At 31.4% G+C, this 18,792-nt stretch overlaps 2 protein-coding genes across 4 annotated transcripts; both read left to right on the forward strand.

The window, feature by feature from the left end:
* Positions 1-4,638: 4,638 nt before the first annotated feature.
* LOC143910443 (proclotting enzyme-like) lies at positions 4,639-11,301 on the forward strand. Of its 3 annotated transcripts, XM_077428925.1 has the most exons (11): positions 4,639-4,797; positions 5,012-5,168; positions 5,249-5,346; positions 5,423-5,584; positions 5,653-5,818; positions 6,360-6,541; positions 7,555-7,738; positions 7,813-7,919; positions 7,988-8,155; positions 9,312-9,474; positions 9,548-10,512. In XM_077428925.1, exons 1-11 carry the CDS (start codon positions 4,708-4,710, stop codon positions 9,757-9,759), a joined length of 1,689 nt encoding a protein of 562 aa, XP_077285051.1. In that variant the 5' UTR covers positions 4,639-4,707; the 3' UTR covers positions 9,760-10,512. The 3 variants fall into 3 exon arrangements, with proteins under 3 accessions (XP_077285051.1, XP_077285052.1, XP_077285053.1); XM_077428926.1 differs by lacking the exons at positions 9,312-9,474; positions 9,548-10,512 and adding an exon at positions 10,763-11,301; XM_077428927.1 differs by lacking the exons at positions 9,312-9,474; positions 9,548-10,512 and adding an exon at positions 11,054-11,301.
* Positions 11,302-12,487: 1,186 nt separating this feature from the next.
* On the forward strand, positions 12,488-18,266 carry LOC143910369 (CLIP domain-containing serine protease B4-like). The gene is made up of 10 exons (XM_077428802.1): positions 12,488-12,548; positions 13,287-13,381; positions 13,654-13,815; positions 13,888-14,032; positions 14,103-14,284; positions 14,371-14,554; positions 16,454-16,563; positions 16,627-16,794; positions 16,857-17,019; positions 18,046-18,266. Exons 1-10 carry the CDS (start codon positions 12,488-12,490, stop codon positions 18,264-18,266), a joined length of 1,491 nt encoding a protein of 496 aa, XP_077284928.1.
* The last annotated feature ends 526 nt before the right edge of the window (positions 18,267-18,792 follow it).

An 18,792-nucleotide genomic window follows, 5' to 3' on the forward strand; every position in this document is an offset into this window, starting at 1 on the left:
GTACTAATTGACTGTCCTATAATAAGAGGCACCACTTGTGATGGACTAAAATATCAATTCAAATCAATTAATTTCACACACACGATTGAAAGTTTCAAGAGAGTAAAATGATTCAAACTATTACGAAAATCGCATACTATCATTTTGTATCGTAGCTAATAGTTACCTATTCAAATGATTTATATCTGAACAAATACACGGAAGCTATGTATGAAATACTGATTTCAACTAAAGTGTGAACTACATACGATAAATTTTCAGCTTCATTCGCGAGCGATATCACTATATTGATTGATATATGTGATAATCAATTGAAACGATAAATTTTTCCGTACTACATTATTCGTCGACTGAAATGCAATGATAATAAATAAATTAAATCAATTTATTAAGTTCAAATGAACATACAGTATTATGAGCGTTTGAATATACTATATTTTATGCTATTTTACATACAAGATATATTACCAGGAAGGCTTGACAAGAAGACCCCAATGTGCCTTCCTGGACAATTAATTACAAATAATTCAGCATTTTATTATTACATAAATCACTGTATTTCCAGAAGTTGAAGAACATTAAATAACAATTAATTAATTAATTAATTACATAATTAATCCATTGAGACATCTATGGATTTAGATTTTGTATAAAATTTTTACAAATTATACACACAATAAATACAGAAGATTTGTGACAACAGGAAAGCTGATTTTTTTTCCAATTTTGAGGAACCGTTTAAACAATGATCAGATAAAATTGGCAAACTCTGATAAGAAACGATCGATTTGGAGTCACAATTACCCTCAAATCTAACCAGCAGTATGGCGGATCAAACCCACCGATCACTTGGTGCTAAACATACACGCTACCATTAAGACATACTGCTGGCTATACATACATATACATATTAACGCTTTTAATGTTTGATTAGATTTGACATTAACATAATGTCAAATTGTAAGGTCTGTTACATATGTACATATAAGACTACTTCTACCATTTGTAAATAATAAATTAAAACCCCTTTCAGCTTCTGAACTATGTATGTTTGAACTAATAAACGTGAATTAGGCGTATTGGACCCAAACAAATCGAAGTATCAACCTAAATAAAATCGTACAAGTACCGTATTTTTTTTTTGTTGGTGGAAACTTTTTGATCTCCGGAAATTGTTTAATAAAATTTGCGATTAAAAGTGGGATGAAAATACGTTGCGTCTGGTGAATTATGACCGGTCATAATTGCATGCGACCCGCCTTTCTGCCCTTCCGCGTTCCGGAAAAAATTTGTAATTACTTTTGGCTGTTTTGAGCAACGGGTTTTAATAAATCACCAGGTACCGGCAGTCGGAGTCACTGGCTGTGCTCTCTGACCGCAAACAATTTTCAGTGTTAATTTGAAAAATTAAAAACTTGACCCAAAGAACACCGGCTGTAAGCCCTCGAATGAGGAAACGACAGTCTAACTTGCCCTAATCCATTAATTCAAATACAGAAAAATATTTACTCGAAAGCCCCCAGTGTGGCTTGTTCCAATTTGTATCATATTTTCCGATTTCTAAGCCCGCTTTAAAGTCAAGGAATTTGACCCTTAAAGCTCTCAACATGAGGCTACCACTCCCCCAACGAATACAGTCTTAGAGACCCTTTCGTCGGAGAACGAGACGGTTGTTCATGAATATCGCACAAGAACAATCGCACATCACTGTTCTAATAAAAAAAACCACACTGTACATAACCAAGTACAAAATAAACAACAACGCATGAACACGTAAAGCGCGCATGCGTTAGGAAATAATACCTGAAATGTGCCGTGCGAATGCACGCACACCTCAAGTAAACATACATGTACATATGTATGCATAAGCACGCACACACACACACAAACACACATACACACACAAACCACAAAATATTTTCCTATATTTATATTTATTCCATACTAGCTGAACCCGGCATGCCTTGCAATTCCATAATAACGCGTTCAATTCCCGTTCCCGTTCCACAGACATTCAATTTTATATATAGGTATGGATATATTTGTTGACTTGGGCCATCCGCTGTGTGTTTGTAGTACAGCCCTGAATGGTCAGTACATTCGTGTGCGAGGTAGGCGTGGCGCGATTTATGTCACACTTGCGGCGTGATGCGTTGAAGGCGGGATAGATTTACTTTCGTGTCATTAAAATCGTAATTACGAATATTATTATTAAGAGGTTTTTTCCCGTATTTTTTTAACAGTAATCTTCCCGGACATGCATACAACAAATCTTGAAAGTTTCATCGTAATCGGTTCAGTGGTTTAGGAGCCTATACGAGACACACACACAGACATTCAATTTTATATATGTATATAGATATAGAATTTTAGCATTCTAGAATTTTCTTCCATTATATTATGAAGTCCTACTCATATGTCTCATTCATTGGAGATTAAGAGAATTCAAAAACGGTTTCTAGGATATCTTTATATGAAATTGTAAGGTTATTATCCTTGGCTATATCCCAGTCCATGGTTTCCCAAACTATCTTCAGCGGAACACTAGTGTACCTGAATAGGTGTTTCGCGTAAATTTTGCTATTGTTTTATAGGCTGCAACACATTTAAACAACTTCTACTTCAAAATGATAGGCGAGTGATGGTCAATCTCCACTGATGTTTATGAAGACAAGAATCTAAGCACATACAGGCTAAGAGTTTGAATAGACATTGGGTACGGAAATAAATATTGTGGGAAAAGTATTACAATATAAGGTGAAAGTAAGACAAATTTTAATACATGAGATAATTCAATTTTGGATTTCATCAGTTGAATCTAATAACTTTGAATTTTTTTCCTGCCTCAGATGAATGACTTAAATTTTTAAGTACATACATATGTATATAGATGAAAAGCCAGTAGTTTTAAAGTAGATGAATTTTAAAGCCATTAAATGATTTCTGAGTGAGTTTGTCAGAAGAATACCCCAATATGGCAAAACAAGCTATTTTTGTCTTACTTCCGTTTTCAACGGTCAAAGTGCAGGAACAAACTCGACGCTACCCATATATAAGAATTGAACTCACCTTTATTGTGCCTGATATCAAGAAGATTTGTGATTCAAGGACTAAAAATCATCAAAGTCGTTAGTAGCTTTATTTACTATATTTAAAAATATTTAGGAAATACGTAGATAATAAGTGTTTTAATAATATATTTTATTTTATATTTACCCAACTTTAAAAATAAGCTAAGTGACTCGTTAAAATTTCCGGGTTTGTAAAGTCTTCCATTGCATAAAAAGTTTGGGAAACCCTGTCCTATTCCATTCCTATTAGGTCCTCAATTCCTATTATTCCTAATCCATTGAAGTCTTGTCGCGTTATGTTTTTTCAAAAGCACTTTTTTATGTTATTAAATAGGTTAGTACACTATCCTCTGGTTCTTAATGAATTTAAGTTTTATACACCTAGAAAGTTCAGGACCTGAGAAATATTTTATATATCTTTAGGAATATTCGGATATATCTGCTCAACCGATATTGCTGGTAAAATTGACCTGTTTAATGTAAGCTGCGCTGAACTGGTTGAGTGGTTGTGGAGCAACGCCCGTGGTTGATTTTATCAATTATAAATGTCAAGCACGGTTGTTTTATATACCTTTATTTGTATTATGATTATTTGACTGGCCACAATGACGCGTTAGAGTACTCTGTAATGAAACTGTGGCTAATATGCTAAAAATAAAATAAATAAAATATAATGTGTAACGTATAATTGAATAAAAGCCTTGTAAAAAGTAAAAATACTGGACTGCAACTAAAACTCGACTACTAAATTAATAATATAGACGTTCAATGATAACGTGTAAAATGTATTCATTGAAGTGTTGAAATTTGTATATAATGATTTGTATATTTGTATACAATAATTTTTATATTTGTACAATTATTTGTATATAATATACATATGTATTTATAAAATTTACAATGTACATTGACATGCTTACAAATATCAATCATAAATTTTTAAAATTGCCGCAAGTAAATGCTAATACTGAGACATCTATTGAAAGAAATGTAAACTAATGTTTATTTTTATTAATTTTAATATTATAAAATAGATGTCTCTTTAATTCAAATAATTAATAACGCGTTTTTGTAATATGTACGCATTATAATAATTGGAAATATTTCAGGAGTACTTTCTAAATTTTTATTTTGTAATAAAATAAATTAAGTACCTATATGTATGTTTACATATACATATAACTACCACATTCGCGTTGATCCTTGTATTATATTATCCCAATATAACTATGAGATCATTCAATTATTTAACAAGTTTTGGTAACTGTGTATAGTGCATTCAACACGTTCAGTATGAAACTACGCCAATATTTATTTCATTTTGCCAAAAAATCTTTCTAATTATCAATTTTCATTTCATTTCCGTAAATACATCGATGTTGAACTTGAATTTTAATCTAATTGGTACACGAAACAACATAAAAAAAATGTATTTTTGACCTATGACACTTTAATCTAATTTTTGACATTATTTTCCCAATTCAGTCCACTTTTCTATGAACATCAGACTGATACTAGAATAAACCAGTATTTTTATTTCATATTCTCCTTATATTATAATTCCAGCAGTATACGAACGATCCTCAGATAGTTCGCTCGTTTTTATATTGATATTATAAATCTCGCAATATCAAACATGTCTTGGATTTGTAGTATATTTGTATTGATAACAATATTTCAATACAATCACGCCTGGAATAAATCCGATTTCCATATAGACTCGAAGGTATTTCATATTAATTTGTATAAATACTGATATTAGACTAAATAGAGATTTATCTGTCGATATGTAGGGTATAGCATAGCTTCTCTAACTTCGACAAATTTCGTAAACTATAGACTTATTTGCCAACAAATGCCCAGCCGTTCAAGTTCAATGCATTAAATTCACGCAACCAAATATAATATATGAATATAAACACATTTTTTCTGTTCAATAGCTTTCTAAGGAGTGTGGACATTCGAAATCTTTCTCTCCAGAGAACTATTTTGAACATTGGGGATTTTGGCCATGGCTTGGAATGGCATTTTACGACGGCTTCGGACGTGGAACAAAATGCAATGCCGTTCTCATACATCCTCAGGCTGTCATATCGAGTATAAATCAAACAAAACACATGCTATACATACATGATTAATTCAAATTCGTAATAATTTCCATACATATTTTTGTGCAGGTTTGCATTGTTTCAAGAAAATACCTGATATAATTTTAGAAGAACATCTCTTCGTAGCGTTTTCTCTTCCTGGATTACCATCGTTTCAAAACATATCAGTAATATGAAAAAAAATCAAACAAACACTGAGAATTCGATATATTAATTCGAAACTTGTTTTTAAACATTCCTCAGGTAACTCATTTAGATTTCCCTGGAACTAGGTACAATTCGGGATACGATTTGGCACTTTTGAGACTTTCAAGACCGGTCGTAGTCAGCGCTCAAGTTCAACCAATTTGCTTGTGGGAAGAAGATCACGACTATAGCACTCAATTGGCATCTCATATTGGAATGGTAACATCAAATTTTTTTGACCACATTTGATTGTTTTAGTCTCAAATGATTCAGTCGATTTTATTCAGATGGTGGGAGCAGATCTGAACAATTTATACGATTACGATAACTTCAACACACTGAGATCGTATCAAGCTCCAGTTCGAGTGATCAACGCAAAGAAATGTAGAGAAAAAGAGCCGAATTATTTCGACTCTCCTAATGAAAAGCCCTTGTGCTATTCTTACTACCGAGGTACTCGTTTGATTTTTTGATTTTTAAATGGTTTTTATTATTACTAAATTATGTTCACAATACATCTTATATCTATTTTAATAGCTACTGATCTACTGATCATTTTCTATTTTACAATTTAATTTAATTTGGTTTGTAATCATAGTATTATATTATTCTAATGTTAATGTACAGCATAATAGGAAATATAGCTCAAAAACCTATTTACAATTCTTATAAATGCTCATAATACATCTAATACATAATATTAATTAAAGACTCTCTATAGTCGATGACCTAAAGCAGATTGTGTTTAGGTAATCTGTGTGTTATACCTGAAGGGTATAGACATTTTGTTGTAATCACCGAGACTCTTCACAAGTGTGTTAGCATGGTTATTAGTGATTCTGTCATAGAATCTACTGGTTAGTTTGTTAGTAATATCTGTAACAAACGGAATATTATTTATGGCATGCAGTTTTTTCAAGTTTTTGTTTGAAATAGAAGAGCTCTTACTATGTCTAAATTATTTATAATATAAGCCTTAAGAAAAAAATTCCAGTTCCTGTTACATGTCACGGATTTGGCTCGATGTTGATGTTTCCAAGATTATCGGAGACTGGAGATATTGTTTGGTATTTGAGAAGCATCGTTACTTTGAGGAAATGGCTTTGCGATGATAATTCTTATACTTCTTCATTCGATGTCGCTGACAGAAGACCATGGATCGAATCACATTTTAGGGTAAGTTTCATAATTTCATAGATCATTATTTATATTTCTTAACCCTTTGAATGCAGACCAAAGCCGATCGCCGTTTTGCCAACAAGTCTATGAGCCTGAAATACGCCGATAGGCGTTGTTTTTTAAATATGTAAAAATAAATATGTAGGTAGCATTGAAAATAAAGTAAAAAATACATTGAACATGGGTCGTGTAATCCGTGTCATTCATTTTCAACGTTTATAAAGACTGTTTTACACCGGAATTTCTGAATGTATAACCATGTTACGAATTTAAATGGTTCCACGAGAATAAATTGATATATAGAACAGATTCCTATTTTATCATTTATATATGAAGTACATATATCCAGTTACAGAGATTTCGTTGATTAACCTTTTCAATGCTGACCAACACCGATTGGCGTTTTGCCAACAAGTCCATGGTCCTGAAAAACACCGATAGGCGTTGTCTTTTGAGCATGTACAAAGTAAACAAGAATATTACCCACTAAGCCTTTCCAGGTAGCATTGAAAAAAATACATTGAACATAGGTCTTGTAATCCGTGTCATTCATTTGTCAACGTTTATAAAAACTGGTTTACACCGGAATTACTGAATTTATAACTATAGTAGCTTTTCCCGATGAAAATCCCTAGCTGCTGAGTATTTTGGATTGTGGCTTGGCATTTAGATTGTGATCATTACATTTTAATAACAATGTAGAAGATGGAACTAGTTTTTGAAAAATACATTCATTAATAGACTTTTTTTGTTTATTTTATATTGTTGCAAGATATATTAGAGAGTCTAAACACACCTTTACAAAACTCGAAATCCTCGACGGTAGTTATCTAGGGTTTGTTTGGATTGGCTACAATGTTTGTACCTGCTTTCTATTGGATTTCTAAATAATTCTAGTTGGAAATTTTGGCGAAATTCTCAGCGTGGCTGGCTTTCAACAGAAAAGACGTCAGCACTCAAAGGGTTAAGCATCGAAATGAAAATATTGTATTATTAATATTTTATTTTAGACTTCAAAGGAGAAGAGTTGCGGTCGACAAGTAGCAACACATACCCCATTGGTTACACTTGGACAACAAACACACAGAGGAGATTGGCCATGGCATGCTGCCTTATTCTTAGATTCTTTGACAAATAAATCCAAATCGTATAGATGTGGAGGAAGTTTAATATCTCCGTTATATGTATTGACAGGTGAATTTTCTTTTAAGAAAACAACAAAAATGTATAAACGTGTATAGAAATTAATTTCAATTCTTCATTATTAGCCGGACATTGCGTCATGCTTGATTCGAAAATACTAGACGGAAGATTGTCGGCGAAATTGGGCAAATTCAGTTTGAATTCTAATGAACCAGATTCTTTAGACATACGGGTACACCTATTTCGTTACTTATTATACATACAATACATATGTGTATTATTATTATTTACTGAATTTAGGTATCTGAAGTCATTCTGCACGAATTCTACGATCAAGATACACTTCGTAACGATATTGCACTGTTAAAGCTGTCGTCAAATGTCACCTACAATCAATACATTCAACCAGTTTGTTTGTGGCACAGTGATAATCTCGACAAAAAGAATATTTTCAATCAAATCGGAAGGGTTTGTATATCTGAAATTCTTAAACAATATATACGTATAAAACCTAATACATTTTAATAAGCTCAAGACATAATACCTTCTAGGATCTCAAATTATTTCATTGTTTTTATTCACTTTCATATAATTCTTCATTCTAAGCTTTGATTTACAAACTATTTTCCAATATTTACTGAAAATCTCTACAGTTTTAATATTGATATAGAACTACAATACATATATTCAAAAATACGTTTCTGTATATTATTGAGCCCATGAGCTGACGTCGATTGAAAAGAATTTTTCTGAGTATATCTGTAGTGCTGCTTGTCAGACCTGGATATTTGTGACTCCAGGTCAATCATTTCGTATCAGAGATTGCCAATTTTCTCTGATCTCATTGTTGAAACGGTTCCTGATTAAAAATTGGCTAAAAATCTTCCTATCTACTATGTCACCACTATTTGATTAATGTACAATAACATTTATGTACAATTCATATATGTCTCGTTAATTTGGGAGTATTCAGTGTCTTGTAATTCAGCGACTTGTATATGTGTAATAAAAATGCTGTATTGTTTGTAATTGGCCGGAAATGCGCATTGGGGATTACCTGTAAGGACTTCCTGGTATAAAATGTAATAAAAAATAAATATAAACACCAATAGAAAAATTAATTCATTAAATAAATGTTCAATAGTTGGCGGTAAATGAAAAAAACTATTGACCTAGAGGAAACATTGGTAGCATTGTAGTATATGTATATAGAAGTTATTTTCTTTTTTTTTATATTCGTACGTTTTGATGGCACTGTTTTATCTGTGACTTACATACATATGTATATAGGTATATCTAATATTATATATTTGTATATATGTATAGGCACATATATGATGCCACTGACTGTGCCCATTATAGAACGCACTAAAATTTGTTACTATAAAACATACATATATTTACTTTAAATGCTGTACAATATATGTATGTATGTCAAAATGTAACAACAAAAACTTAAAAGCCAAGGAATTGAAATACAATTCAATTTTTATTTAGTTTAATTTTTTTTATAAAAATGTTAGTCAATTCAAATGCAATGCTTCATTTTGGCCCACCATGCTCTGCAAATTCTGCAATTCCTGGTAGTAGTATTAAAATTTTAACTTTCACTTCATATATGTAGGTTCCAGGTTGGGGTCTGAATGAAAAGAATGAATATCCAAATACCTTATTCGTAGCTGCGATACCCATCGTAGAAGATATCTATTGTTACCAAAGTCACGCAACGTTCTACGACTCGTTCTTAACCAACTCTACTTTCTGCGCAGGAAACCCCAGAGGAAACGGTAGATATATATATATGAAATTTAATCATTAGATAACTAAGCCTTTTTAACGTTAATTATTATTTCTTTTCAGGTACTGCTGTTTGCAACGGTGACAGTGGAGGAGGACTGATATTGCCTGTTGAGCAAAATGATCAAGATGTAACTTGGTACGTGAGAGGAATCGTATCTGTCACAGTAAGGAGAGAAGGTGGAAACTTATGCGATACCAATTACTATGCCATATATACTGATGTAGCCAAATATTTGGACTGGATCACGTTCCAAATGTCATTGGATTTGTGAAAAGAAGTTAAATGAATTCTCTATTGAAATTTATGTTTCCTCAACCGACAAAACTGTGATAAAACATGTCATAATTGCATATTTTCAATTTTTTACTTTGACAAATTTCAGTTCGAAGCTTATTTTAACAAATTGATTTGTCTAGTTATACATGCATATATATATATATATATATATATATATATATATATATATATATATATATATATATATATATATATATATATATATATATATATATATATATATATATATATATATATATATATATATATATGTACGTTCATATGTATACATGTAGAAACATATTTTCAAAACTTTCATATATGTATATACATAATACATAATAGTTATATGATGTTCTTGGACTGATATAGTAATGAAAATATTTGTTACATACATACATACATACATGTAAATACTAGAATCTTGATTTTTTGATTTTTAAATGCTTTTTATTATTACGAAATTATGTTCACAATACATCTTATCTATTTTAATAGCTACTGATCTACTGATCATTTTCTATTTTACAATTTTAATTTAATTTTGTTAGTATTATATTATTCTAATGTTAATGTATAGCATAATAGGAAAAAGAGTTCAAAAACCTATTTACAATTATTACTAGAATCTAATATAGTAGATAGATATACAAATTTATATTATACTATATTTCTTTTAGGCTAAATAATTATAGTATAAATACTTCTGATATTAAATTTTATTATTCTGATACAAATAAATTTATTTAAATAATCATATTATTTTTATTCAGATTTTAGCAAGCACTTTAAATACCAAAAGACCAATTTTAAATACCAAAAACATTTTTTTCTGTTTGACTTAATTCACAAATTGCTATTAATTTTTTTACTTCGCATATTTTTTATTTATTTATTTACTGGACATATCCAGAATATTGTAAAAGCAAAATAAACGTATTACAAGCCACCAGTATTTCTAAATATTTTTGAACGCAAACATTATATTTAATTTTTAGCGAGATATTTTTCGAAATGAAGATATTAACAGTGGGAAAAAATCCCAAGTGAAAATACTTACTTTTGACTTTTGATTTGAACTGGATGACTACTTAGATAGATTTGAAAGCTGAAAAGTACTACAAATGGAAGATAAAATACCCGACTATAGATTCCAATATTCATTTTGAACAGGAAATTGACAGATTTTGAGACATCGACCGAACAACACCAAGATATAGAAAAATCGCGTGATTTAAAAAACACATATATCTCTGAATCTCGAGCCAATCAACATTTTTTATTACCAGATTCGTGTTTACTGGGCATAGATCTATAAGAAAAGTTATATCTCGTCTCTGAATCATTTTTCGTGTCGAACAGTGTAACCAACACATCTCTCCAGCAGCTAATTTAGCCAGGACTTGAACCCACGACCACTCTACTAGTATACGATAGCTCTACCAGTGAGCAACGCTGTGGCTTAAATAATTAAATCAGTATATGTAAAATATACAAATGTATTAATATATGAATATATCCAAATGTGAAAACTAACTAAATATCGATTTTATTAATATACAAATTATAATATTATATTATACAGGTTTTTCATTCCAAATTTACCCTTTTAAATTTCAAATTGATCGTTTTTCATTTCAAATTGACCCGTTTTCATTTCAAATTGACCCTTTTTCATTTCAAATTAAACCTTTTTCGATGTCAATTTCAACCCTATTTCGAAGGCTTAATTTTGAATGAAGAAAGTCAATTTGAAATTAAAAAGGGTCAGTTTGGAATGAAAAACCTATATAAATACTATCTAAACTGTTACTTTATCAAATTCCAATATTTGATTACACCCTGAACCACTGTGTAATATATTTACATGTAATATTTCATAAAATAGGTAAACAAAAAGATTTCGATTACAAACCGACTGGTTTTTGAGTTCGACTGGTCCATCATAAATACATTATAATTTGTTAATTAGTCTTCAACACATTCGCAATGACTGAACAAGTGTCATTGCTATAACTTTATACCTATTTAGAATATTTAAATATTTTTAAGTACATACATAGGTATGCCTTAATTTCAACATGACTCGCGTTTTAAGTCATTTTGCAGCGGTTTATTTTATCGTTTGCACATTCGGCGTCTTTTCAACATTGATGGGATCAAATTTTTACATCAATTCAAAGGTTAGTGGAAAATTTATTTTACACCAATACAGAGGAGATTTGACGGTTGAATATATTTCTGACAGCTTCCAAAACTATGCGGTCACATGAACCATTACGTACCAGAGCAGAATTTTGTACAGTGGGGTAGCTGGCCCTGGTTGGGTATTTTATCTTATGATACTACCCAACAAAGTCATTGTGTTTGCATCCTCATACATCCTCAAGTGGCACTTACAGGTAAATTAAAAAAAATAGTAAATACATAAGGGGTGCGATTTAAATGTACATTGCGAAAAATACTTTGTATCTTAAAAAAATGTTTACGCATTAAAAATTTGCATCACTTTCGGTGAATTAAACAATCTCGCATTGTGCATTGAATAAAATATTTTGGCATTATAAAGCGACCATTGAAAAATATGAAACGATCATTCGAAAAAATAGATTTAGCATTAGAATAGATACATAAAGTGGCAACGTTGCAGTCTTCCGCTATTGACAAGTGTCGACTGTCAAAAGTGTTTACTTTTGTTTACGTATTACGTATGAATATGAATGATGATGTCAGGTCATAGAGTTGAAGCCAAGGTCGTGGGTATCGAAGGTCACAAGCCGAAGAGTAATAAAAAACACCTATATATAAAAATCCTCTTCTCTCTCTTCTATAATTTGTACATAAAATTATTATTTTGAATAAAAATATCAATAATTTTATTTTACTACCGCCATCTATGTTTAAAACTAATAAACAAACGGTGAATAAACGTCAACGACTATCTCGCCGGGCAGATTTAAAACGCGTCTTACACGATATTTTTGCACCATCGTAATGGCGGAGGATCCATTTACTTATATTGATGACCAAAATGAGCAATATGGGAAAGTATGAAAACGATCGGATAAGAGGCGAACTTTTTCCTTAATTGTAATCGTAAGTGAAACGTAAAGGAGGTATGTAAAAAAGAAGGAATCCAGTAGAGAGAAGCGTTGGTCATTGTCGGTTCGTATTTTGGTATTCGTGACGTTGCCGAAACAGTGAATATGTGATTTTAATACACATTTCATCCGCTTTTTAAGTAGCAGATATTTTTTCAATGATCAAAGCAAAGTTTCTAATGCAATCTGTATCCGTCAGATGCAAACAATTTTTTCGTCATGTACAGAAACTTTTTTTAATGTACAAAAATTTTTTTAAATGCAAATTTATTTTATAAAATGGACGTTTAAGTTGTTCTCATACAATAAATACCAACTTAAAAAATATTGCTAACAATCAATTTGGCGATAAGGAATTAGACATAGACTGGTTTGCCGTTAATTACTATATCACTACACTGATTGAACTAATTGTTTTAAGCTTCTATTTGCACCCAAAATGACATTTCAAACTTCAACAACGACTTATCAGTATCGTTCTCTTTGCCCGGTTTGACGACATACCAAAATATACCTGTAAGTATTCAACCATGTTGGAATTTAAACTTGGGTATTGGATGGAGAGATTTATTTAGTTTAGTTTGTCGTAGCGCTTCAGCAACGTCAAATTTCGTAGACAGAGACTTTATTAGTGAATTATCAGCCAACTAATCTCTTCTTCAATACCTATCATTAAATACTAACAACAATATGAAGTAAAATTGATATAAAGTATCTCTGATGCAACCAAGACGCATCTTAAAAATACAGAATACAAACTCAATATCATTGAAAATCAACTGTTTCAGGTAACTCACATGCATTTATCTACCAATCAAATAACTGACGGTTCAAGTATAGCCTTGTTGAGGTTACAAAGAACGGTTATAATTAGCCCGTCAGTTCAACCGATATGTCTTTGGGAAGAAAGCCAGAACTATACGGCCCAACTCGATTTGCAAATTGGAATGGTTGGCAATTTATAAACCAACACATTTGTATCGATATTGAATATTAAAATAATACAATCAATCGCGTTTCAGATGATAGGAACGGACCTAACAAATATTGGTGCTACGAACAATTTGAGAATATTACAATCTCCAGTGCGTGTCATTGGAGAGACTCAATGCAGATCTTCCTATGATGAAATTTTAGACAATAGAATGTGTTTCACTTATATCAAAGGTGATTTTGATCTGTTTTAGCATTGTTTTATTATTTTATTGAATCTGTGTTATTAAATTCGCCTTTTAAGAGACCCAAAACTGTCACTACATCGGTTCGATGATGATGTTTCCGAGGTTGGCCGACAACGGTGATCAAGTGTGGTATCTCAGAGGGATAATATCACAAAGGATATGGGGATGTTCGAATGGAAAATATAGTCCCAGTCTAGATTTGGCCGGCATGTATAAATGGATCTCATCACATTTCAAAGTGTGCCCAATTTTTCAGTATCGATATTTTGAATTTAGCTAAGTCAGTTCAATTTGTTTCTTTATATTGTATATAATATGTTTCAGGCTTCGGTCGAAAGCAGTTGTGGTCGAAGGGTTGTTTCTTTCGCCCCGTTGGTGACTTTGGGTCAACAGGTCGAACGAGGAGACTTCCCCTGGCATATTGCACTGTATTTGTATTCGATGAATAAATTGTCAATATCTTACCATTGTGGCGGAACTTTGATGTCAAATTCGATAGTTATCACTGGTAATTTAAAAAACATTTACTATACACAAAATAATTTTTTCCAATAAAAAAATGTATGAATGCCTGTCAGTTGTATAATAAAAATGTGAATGATAGCGATGCTTCAAGCTAAGGTTGGTTTCTTAGCAACCTATTAATTAAAAGTGTCCAAGAACGTAGTGATTTGTCCACAAATTTATCTGCCATAACAGTTTCTCGGATACCATGTAGCAATTTGTTGGAAGACTTTTTCCAACGAGTATTAAATGTCTGCTATAACATGGTTAATTATTTTATTTTTATTTTTTATATTGTATATTTGGAAGTCTTATATTACGGTTTAAATTTGGAATAGTCTTGTATTGCGGTTAAGTTTGGAATAGTATTCCCAACAATGTAGTGATTTCGAAACACCTTATTATTTTTAAAAACAAGCTTGCTGTCTTTCTTCTTTTCTTATATCTTCATTTCTTTCTATATTTTCGTTTTCTTTTAATCATTTTTTTACCTCTTTTTCTTGTTCACTTTTTCCTCTCTTATTTTTATTTTTATTTTATTATTGTATTATGTTGTTTTTTTTTCTCATTTAATTTTATATATGTATGCATATAAGTCAAACCCCTTGGGTCTATTACAAATACATACATCATATATATAATAACGCTATTCCGTGTGTCTGTATGTCTGTGTGTGATAACGCTCGCCGTACTATAATAGTCATTTTGATTTGACATATGTATGTATTTACGTCACAATTAAAGCACTGCCAAAAAAACGCACGAATATAATACGAACATAATAATAGATCAACAAAAAAAGTCGATATATACTGTTTGCTACCAATGTTTTCTCTAGGGCAATAAGTCTCTGAGCATTTAGCACCATCTATTGACAATGTATTAAATTAATTAAATAATTAATTATTTTTTCTATTTGAGTTTTATATTGTTTATAAGTAGGTAGGTAGGTATTTTTTACCGTGTGTTTTTCATATTAAATAATTAAATATGAATATTAAATTAAATATATTTAAAAGGTATTATGTCTGTTTGTCTGTCTCGTTTAGGCTCCTAAACCACTCAAACGATTACGATGGAACTTTCAGGATTTGTAGTATGCGTGTCCGGGAAGCGTACTGTAAAAAAACCGCCCAAAAACGGGAACGAAAACGGGAAAAACGGGAATGAGTGGCATTGCAACGCAATAATTTCAAATGTTTTCACGTCGCGACCTGCGTTTCTTGGGTAAAATAAAAAAACAATTAAATAATTTCGAATGTGTTCGCTGCCTGCATTTTTCCGACAAATGGAAACGGGAACGATAACGGGAACGGGAACGCAACGGGAACGGGAATTGCATGCGTCATTGTGTTAATTGCATGCCGGGTTCAGCTAGTGTTTAATAAAATATATAAATAAAAAATGTCAAAATATTAAGTTGCACTTTAGGAATTTAATAAATAAATTCGAGAGATTTGTCTCTCGTAGGTTATCTATGTACGTATGTAACTCCGAAGTAATTTTGATTTTTGATTTTTAAATGCTTTTTATTATTACGAAATTATGTTCACAATACATCTTATATCTATTTTAATAGCTACTGATCTACTGGTCATTTTCTATTTTACAATTTAATTTAATTTGGTTAGTAATCATAGTATTATATTATTCTAATGTTAATCTACAGCATAATAGGAAAAAGAGCCCAAAAACCTATTTACAACAAAGTAATGTCGTTGCTAGAAACCCTACGAAAGACTGGCCTTAAAACTTTGCATCTATTGGCACTTTAATAAAGCAAGTAATTGATACAAAAGAAAGGAAGTATGAATGTGGGTATGAACATAGATATAATGCGGGTATTGAGGAAGACTTAAGAGACTGTCATCATGGTAAAGAAATCATTAAAGTAATTTTTCAGCTGCCCATTGTGTCACAGCTCACAACGCGCCAATGGCACCCAACAGATTTGCCATAGCTTTGGGCAAATTCGATCTATATTCCAAGGAGCCAGGAGCTATAATAATAAAAGTAATAAAAACGATGCAGTACTTGGTATCATATAGCAAAATACTCATTCACTGATTTGATTAGGTTTCCCAAGTGATCGTGCATGAAAACTACGGTTATACATCCCTCCAGAACGACATAGCACTCCTGCTTTTGGAGACGAAAGTTAATTACAACGAATACATTCAACCTGTTTGTATGTGGGAAGAAGCTAATACTAACAAACAGAGCGTATTCAACGTTGTAGGAAAGGTAAAATTTTTGCTGTAATCTCTGGAATGTTATCACTTTTTATTACTTGCGCTTAATTACAGGTACCCGGTTGGGGCAAGAATGAAAGGGAAGAACTTTCCCAATATTTATACGCGGCTTCAGTACCGATTGTCGATGATTTGATCTGTTTTCAAAGTCATGAAGCATTTTACAGCAAATACCTGACAAATAAGACGATATGTGCGGGATATCCGAGAGGAAATGGTGATTACATTCATTCATATGATTTACAATCCAAATTTCAGATTATTTTACTAATTTAATGTATGTATATTGTGCTGCATTTGACATTTCATCTCTAATTTTAGAATCTGTGGATTATTAATGTTCTTTTTTCAATTGTAAGTGTATGGATTTTGTATCAACCTACACTTGCACGCGATGCATGTTTGCGTTTCAATTTAAATTGACTTCAATATATTGATTTAAATTTTTGATTACTATACTTTACAAACTGGATTTTTAAGTATTAAAAACACTAAAAAATTTAAATAATTTCAATTTTTATACAGTGAAAATCGCCCAAAACTACAGCTCACTTCGAAAAAGTGTCAAAACGTTAATACATTTTTTGAATTTTTACTTTTTTTTCTTTATTCTGATAAAAGTATCGTCTCAAAAATATGTATATAAGGCAATTATTTGTCACTTTAGATGTAAACTTTTACAGTTCTATACATAGTAGAAATCGATAATATATAAAACTAAAAGCTGTTTAAAAATATGGGATGAGATTAGCACCAACAATTCTCTAGGTATAATAGAAGATCTGTCCTACTTAATCTTAATTTTTTTGATTTTTAAATGCTTTTTATTATTACTAAATTATTTTCACATAGATCTTATATCTATTTTAATAGCTACTGACCTACTGATCATTTTCTATTTTACAATTTTAATTTATTTTTGTTAGTAATCATAGTATTATATTATTCTAATGTTAATATGTACAGCGTAATAGGAAAAAGAGCTCAAAAACCTATTTACAATTCTTATCCTCATAATACATCTAATACATAATATTAATAAATTTTAATTTAAAATCTTTCACAATGTCTCAAACTCATCGTAATGCCTTCAAAATAGAACAAGAAGCACTGTTTCAATATTATAGATATACGTTTATAGTAAAAAACCGACCATAGGTATATTTTATCATGTAGCATCTACTAATAACCGCTTTTACCTGCAATCACTAAAAGCACCATTTTTATCATATCTCGTTTTCAGGTACGAACGTTTGCAACGGCGACAGTGGCGGAGGACTAGTTATTCCAATAACCCAATCAGATCAGAAAGTTTCTTGGTATTTGCGAGGCATAGTATCCGTAGCGATAGCAAAAGCAAACGAGAAGTCCTGCGATCCAAACTATTACGCCATATACACAGACGTACCCCAATACATCAAATGGATATCGAACAACGTCAAAAAATTGTCAGAAGCATGTTAAATAGAAAACTTTCAGCCGTAAAAAACCTTAGGACTTAGGTGATCAATATCTCAATTTGAGAGTAAATATAATTAAATGAAACGTTCGAGAATTTCCATTCGCGGGGTGTAATGAAGTGGAGCGGTTTAAGCATGCGCCGTTGCGTTTATCGGAAACAGTTGTCTCGTGGTTTCACAGCAAACTGGTTCAAGCTGTGACATGTGTCATGGTTAAATTATGATCTTGTCGTGATCCGAAGTTTCGTTGACATCGTCTGTGCCAATTCGACTCAAATTTGCCAAAATTTCAGCGCACAGCCTCGACATGACGGAAGACATACGAATGTTTTGGGAGTTCGTCAAAAAGTACGTACTTTTAAAGCCCCGAGTTGTTTATTACATTTCATCAAACATATCTGAAATAGTTTTTAATTTGTGCGTTTGTTTATTTAAAATGATTGTAGAACCTAATGTTCATGTGTTTAATTTTATGTGTCAATTTAATTTGCAACTTAAATAAAACGTGTCGATCTACGGATGTGTTATAT

Source organism: Arctopsyche grandis, chromosome 4 (assembly GCF_051622035.1).
Source record: "Arctopsyche grandis isolate Sample6627 chromosome 4, ASM5162203v2, whole genome shotgun sequence".
Classification (NCBI taxonomy): Eukaryota; Metazoa; Arthropoda; class Insecta; order Trichoptera; family Hydropsychidae; genus Arctopsyche; species Arctopsyche grandis.

What these genes read in the sequence shown, in the direction of transcription:
- LOC143910443 (XM_077428925.1), top strand. Translation starts at nt 4,708, where the DNA reads ATGTCTTGGATTTGTAGTATATTTGTATTGATAACAATATTTCAATAC. An exon ending in ATTTCCATATAGACTCGAAG is followed by an intron (nt 4,798 to 5,011) that starts GTATTTCATATT and finishes TCTGTTCAATAG; the next exon opens with CTTTCTAAGGAGTGTGGACA. An exon ending in TCCTCAGGCTGTCATATCGA is followed by an intron (nt 5,169 to 5,248) that starts GTATAAATCAAA and finishes ATTTTTGTGCAG; the next exon opens with GTTTGCATTGTTTCAAGAAA.
- LOC143910369 (XM_077428802.1), top strand. Translation starts at nt 12,488, where the DNA reads ATGATGTCAGGTCATAGAGTTGAAGCCAAGGTCGTGGGTATCGAAGGT. An exon ending in CGACATACCAAAATATACCT is followed by an intron (nt 13,382 to 13,653) that starts GTAAGTATTCAA and finishes CAACTGTTTCAG; the next exon opens with GTAACTCACATGCATTTATC. An exon ending in CAGGAGCTATAATAATAAAA is followed by an intron (nt 16,564 to 16,626) that starts GTAATAAAAACG and finishes TGATTTGATTAG; the next exon opens with GTTTCCCAAGTGATCGTGCA.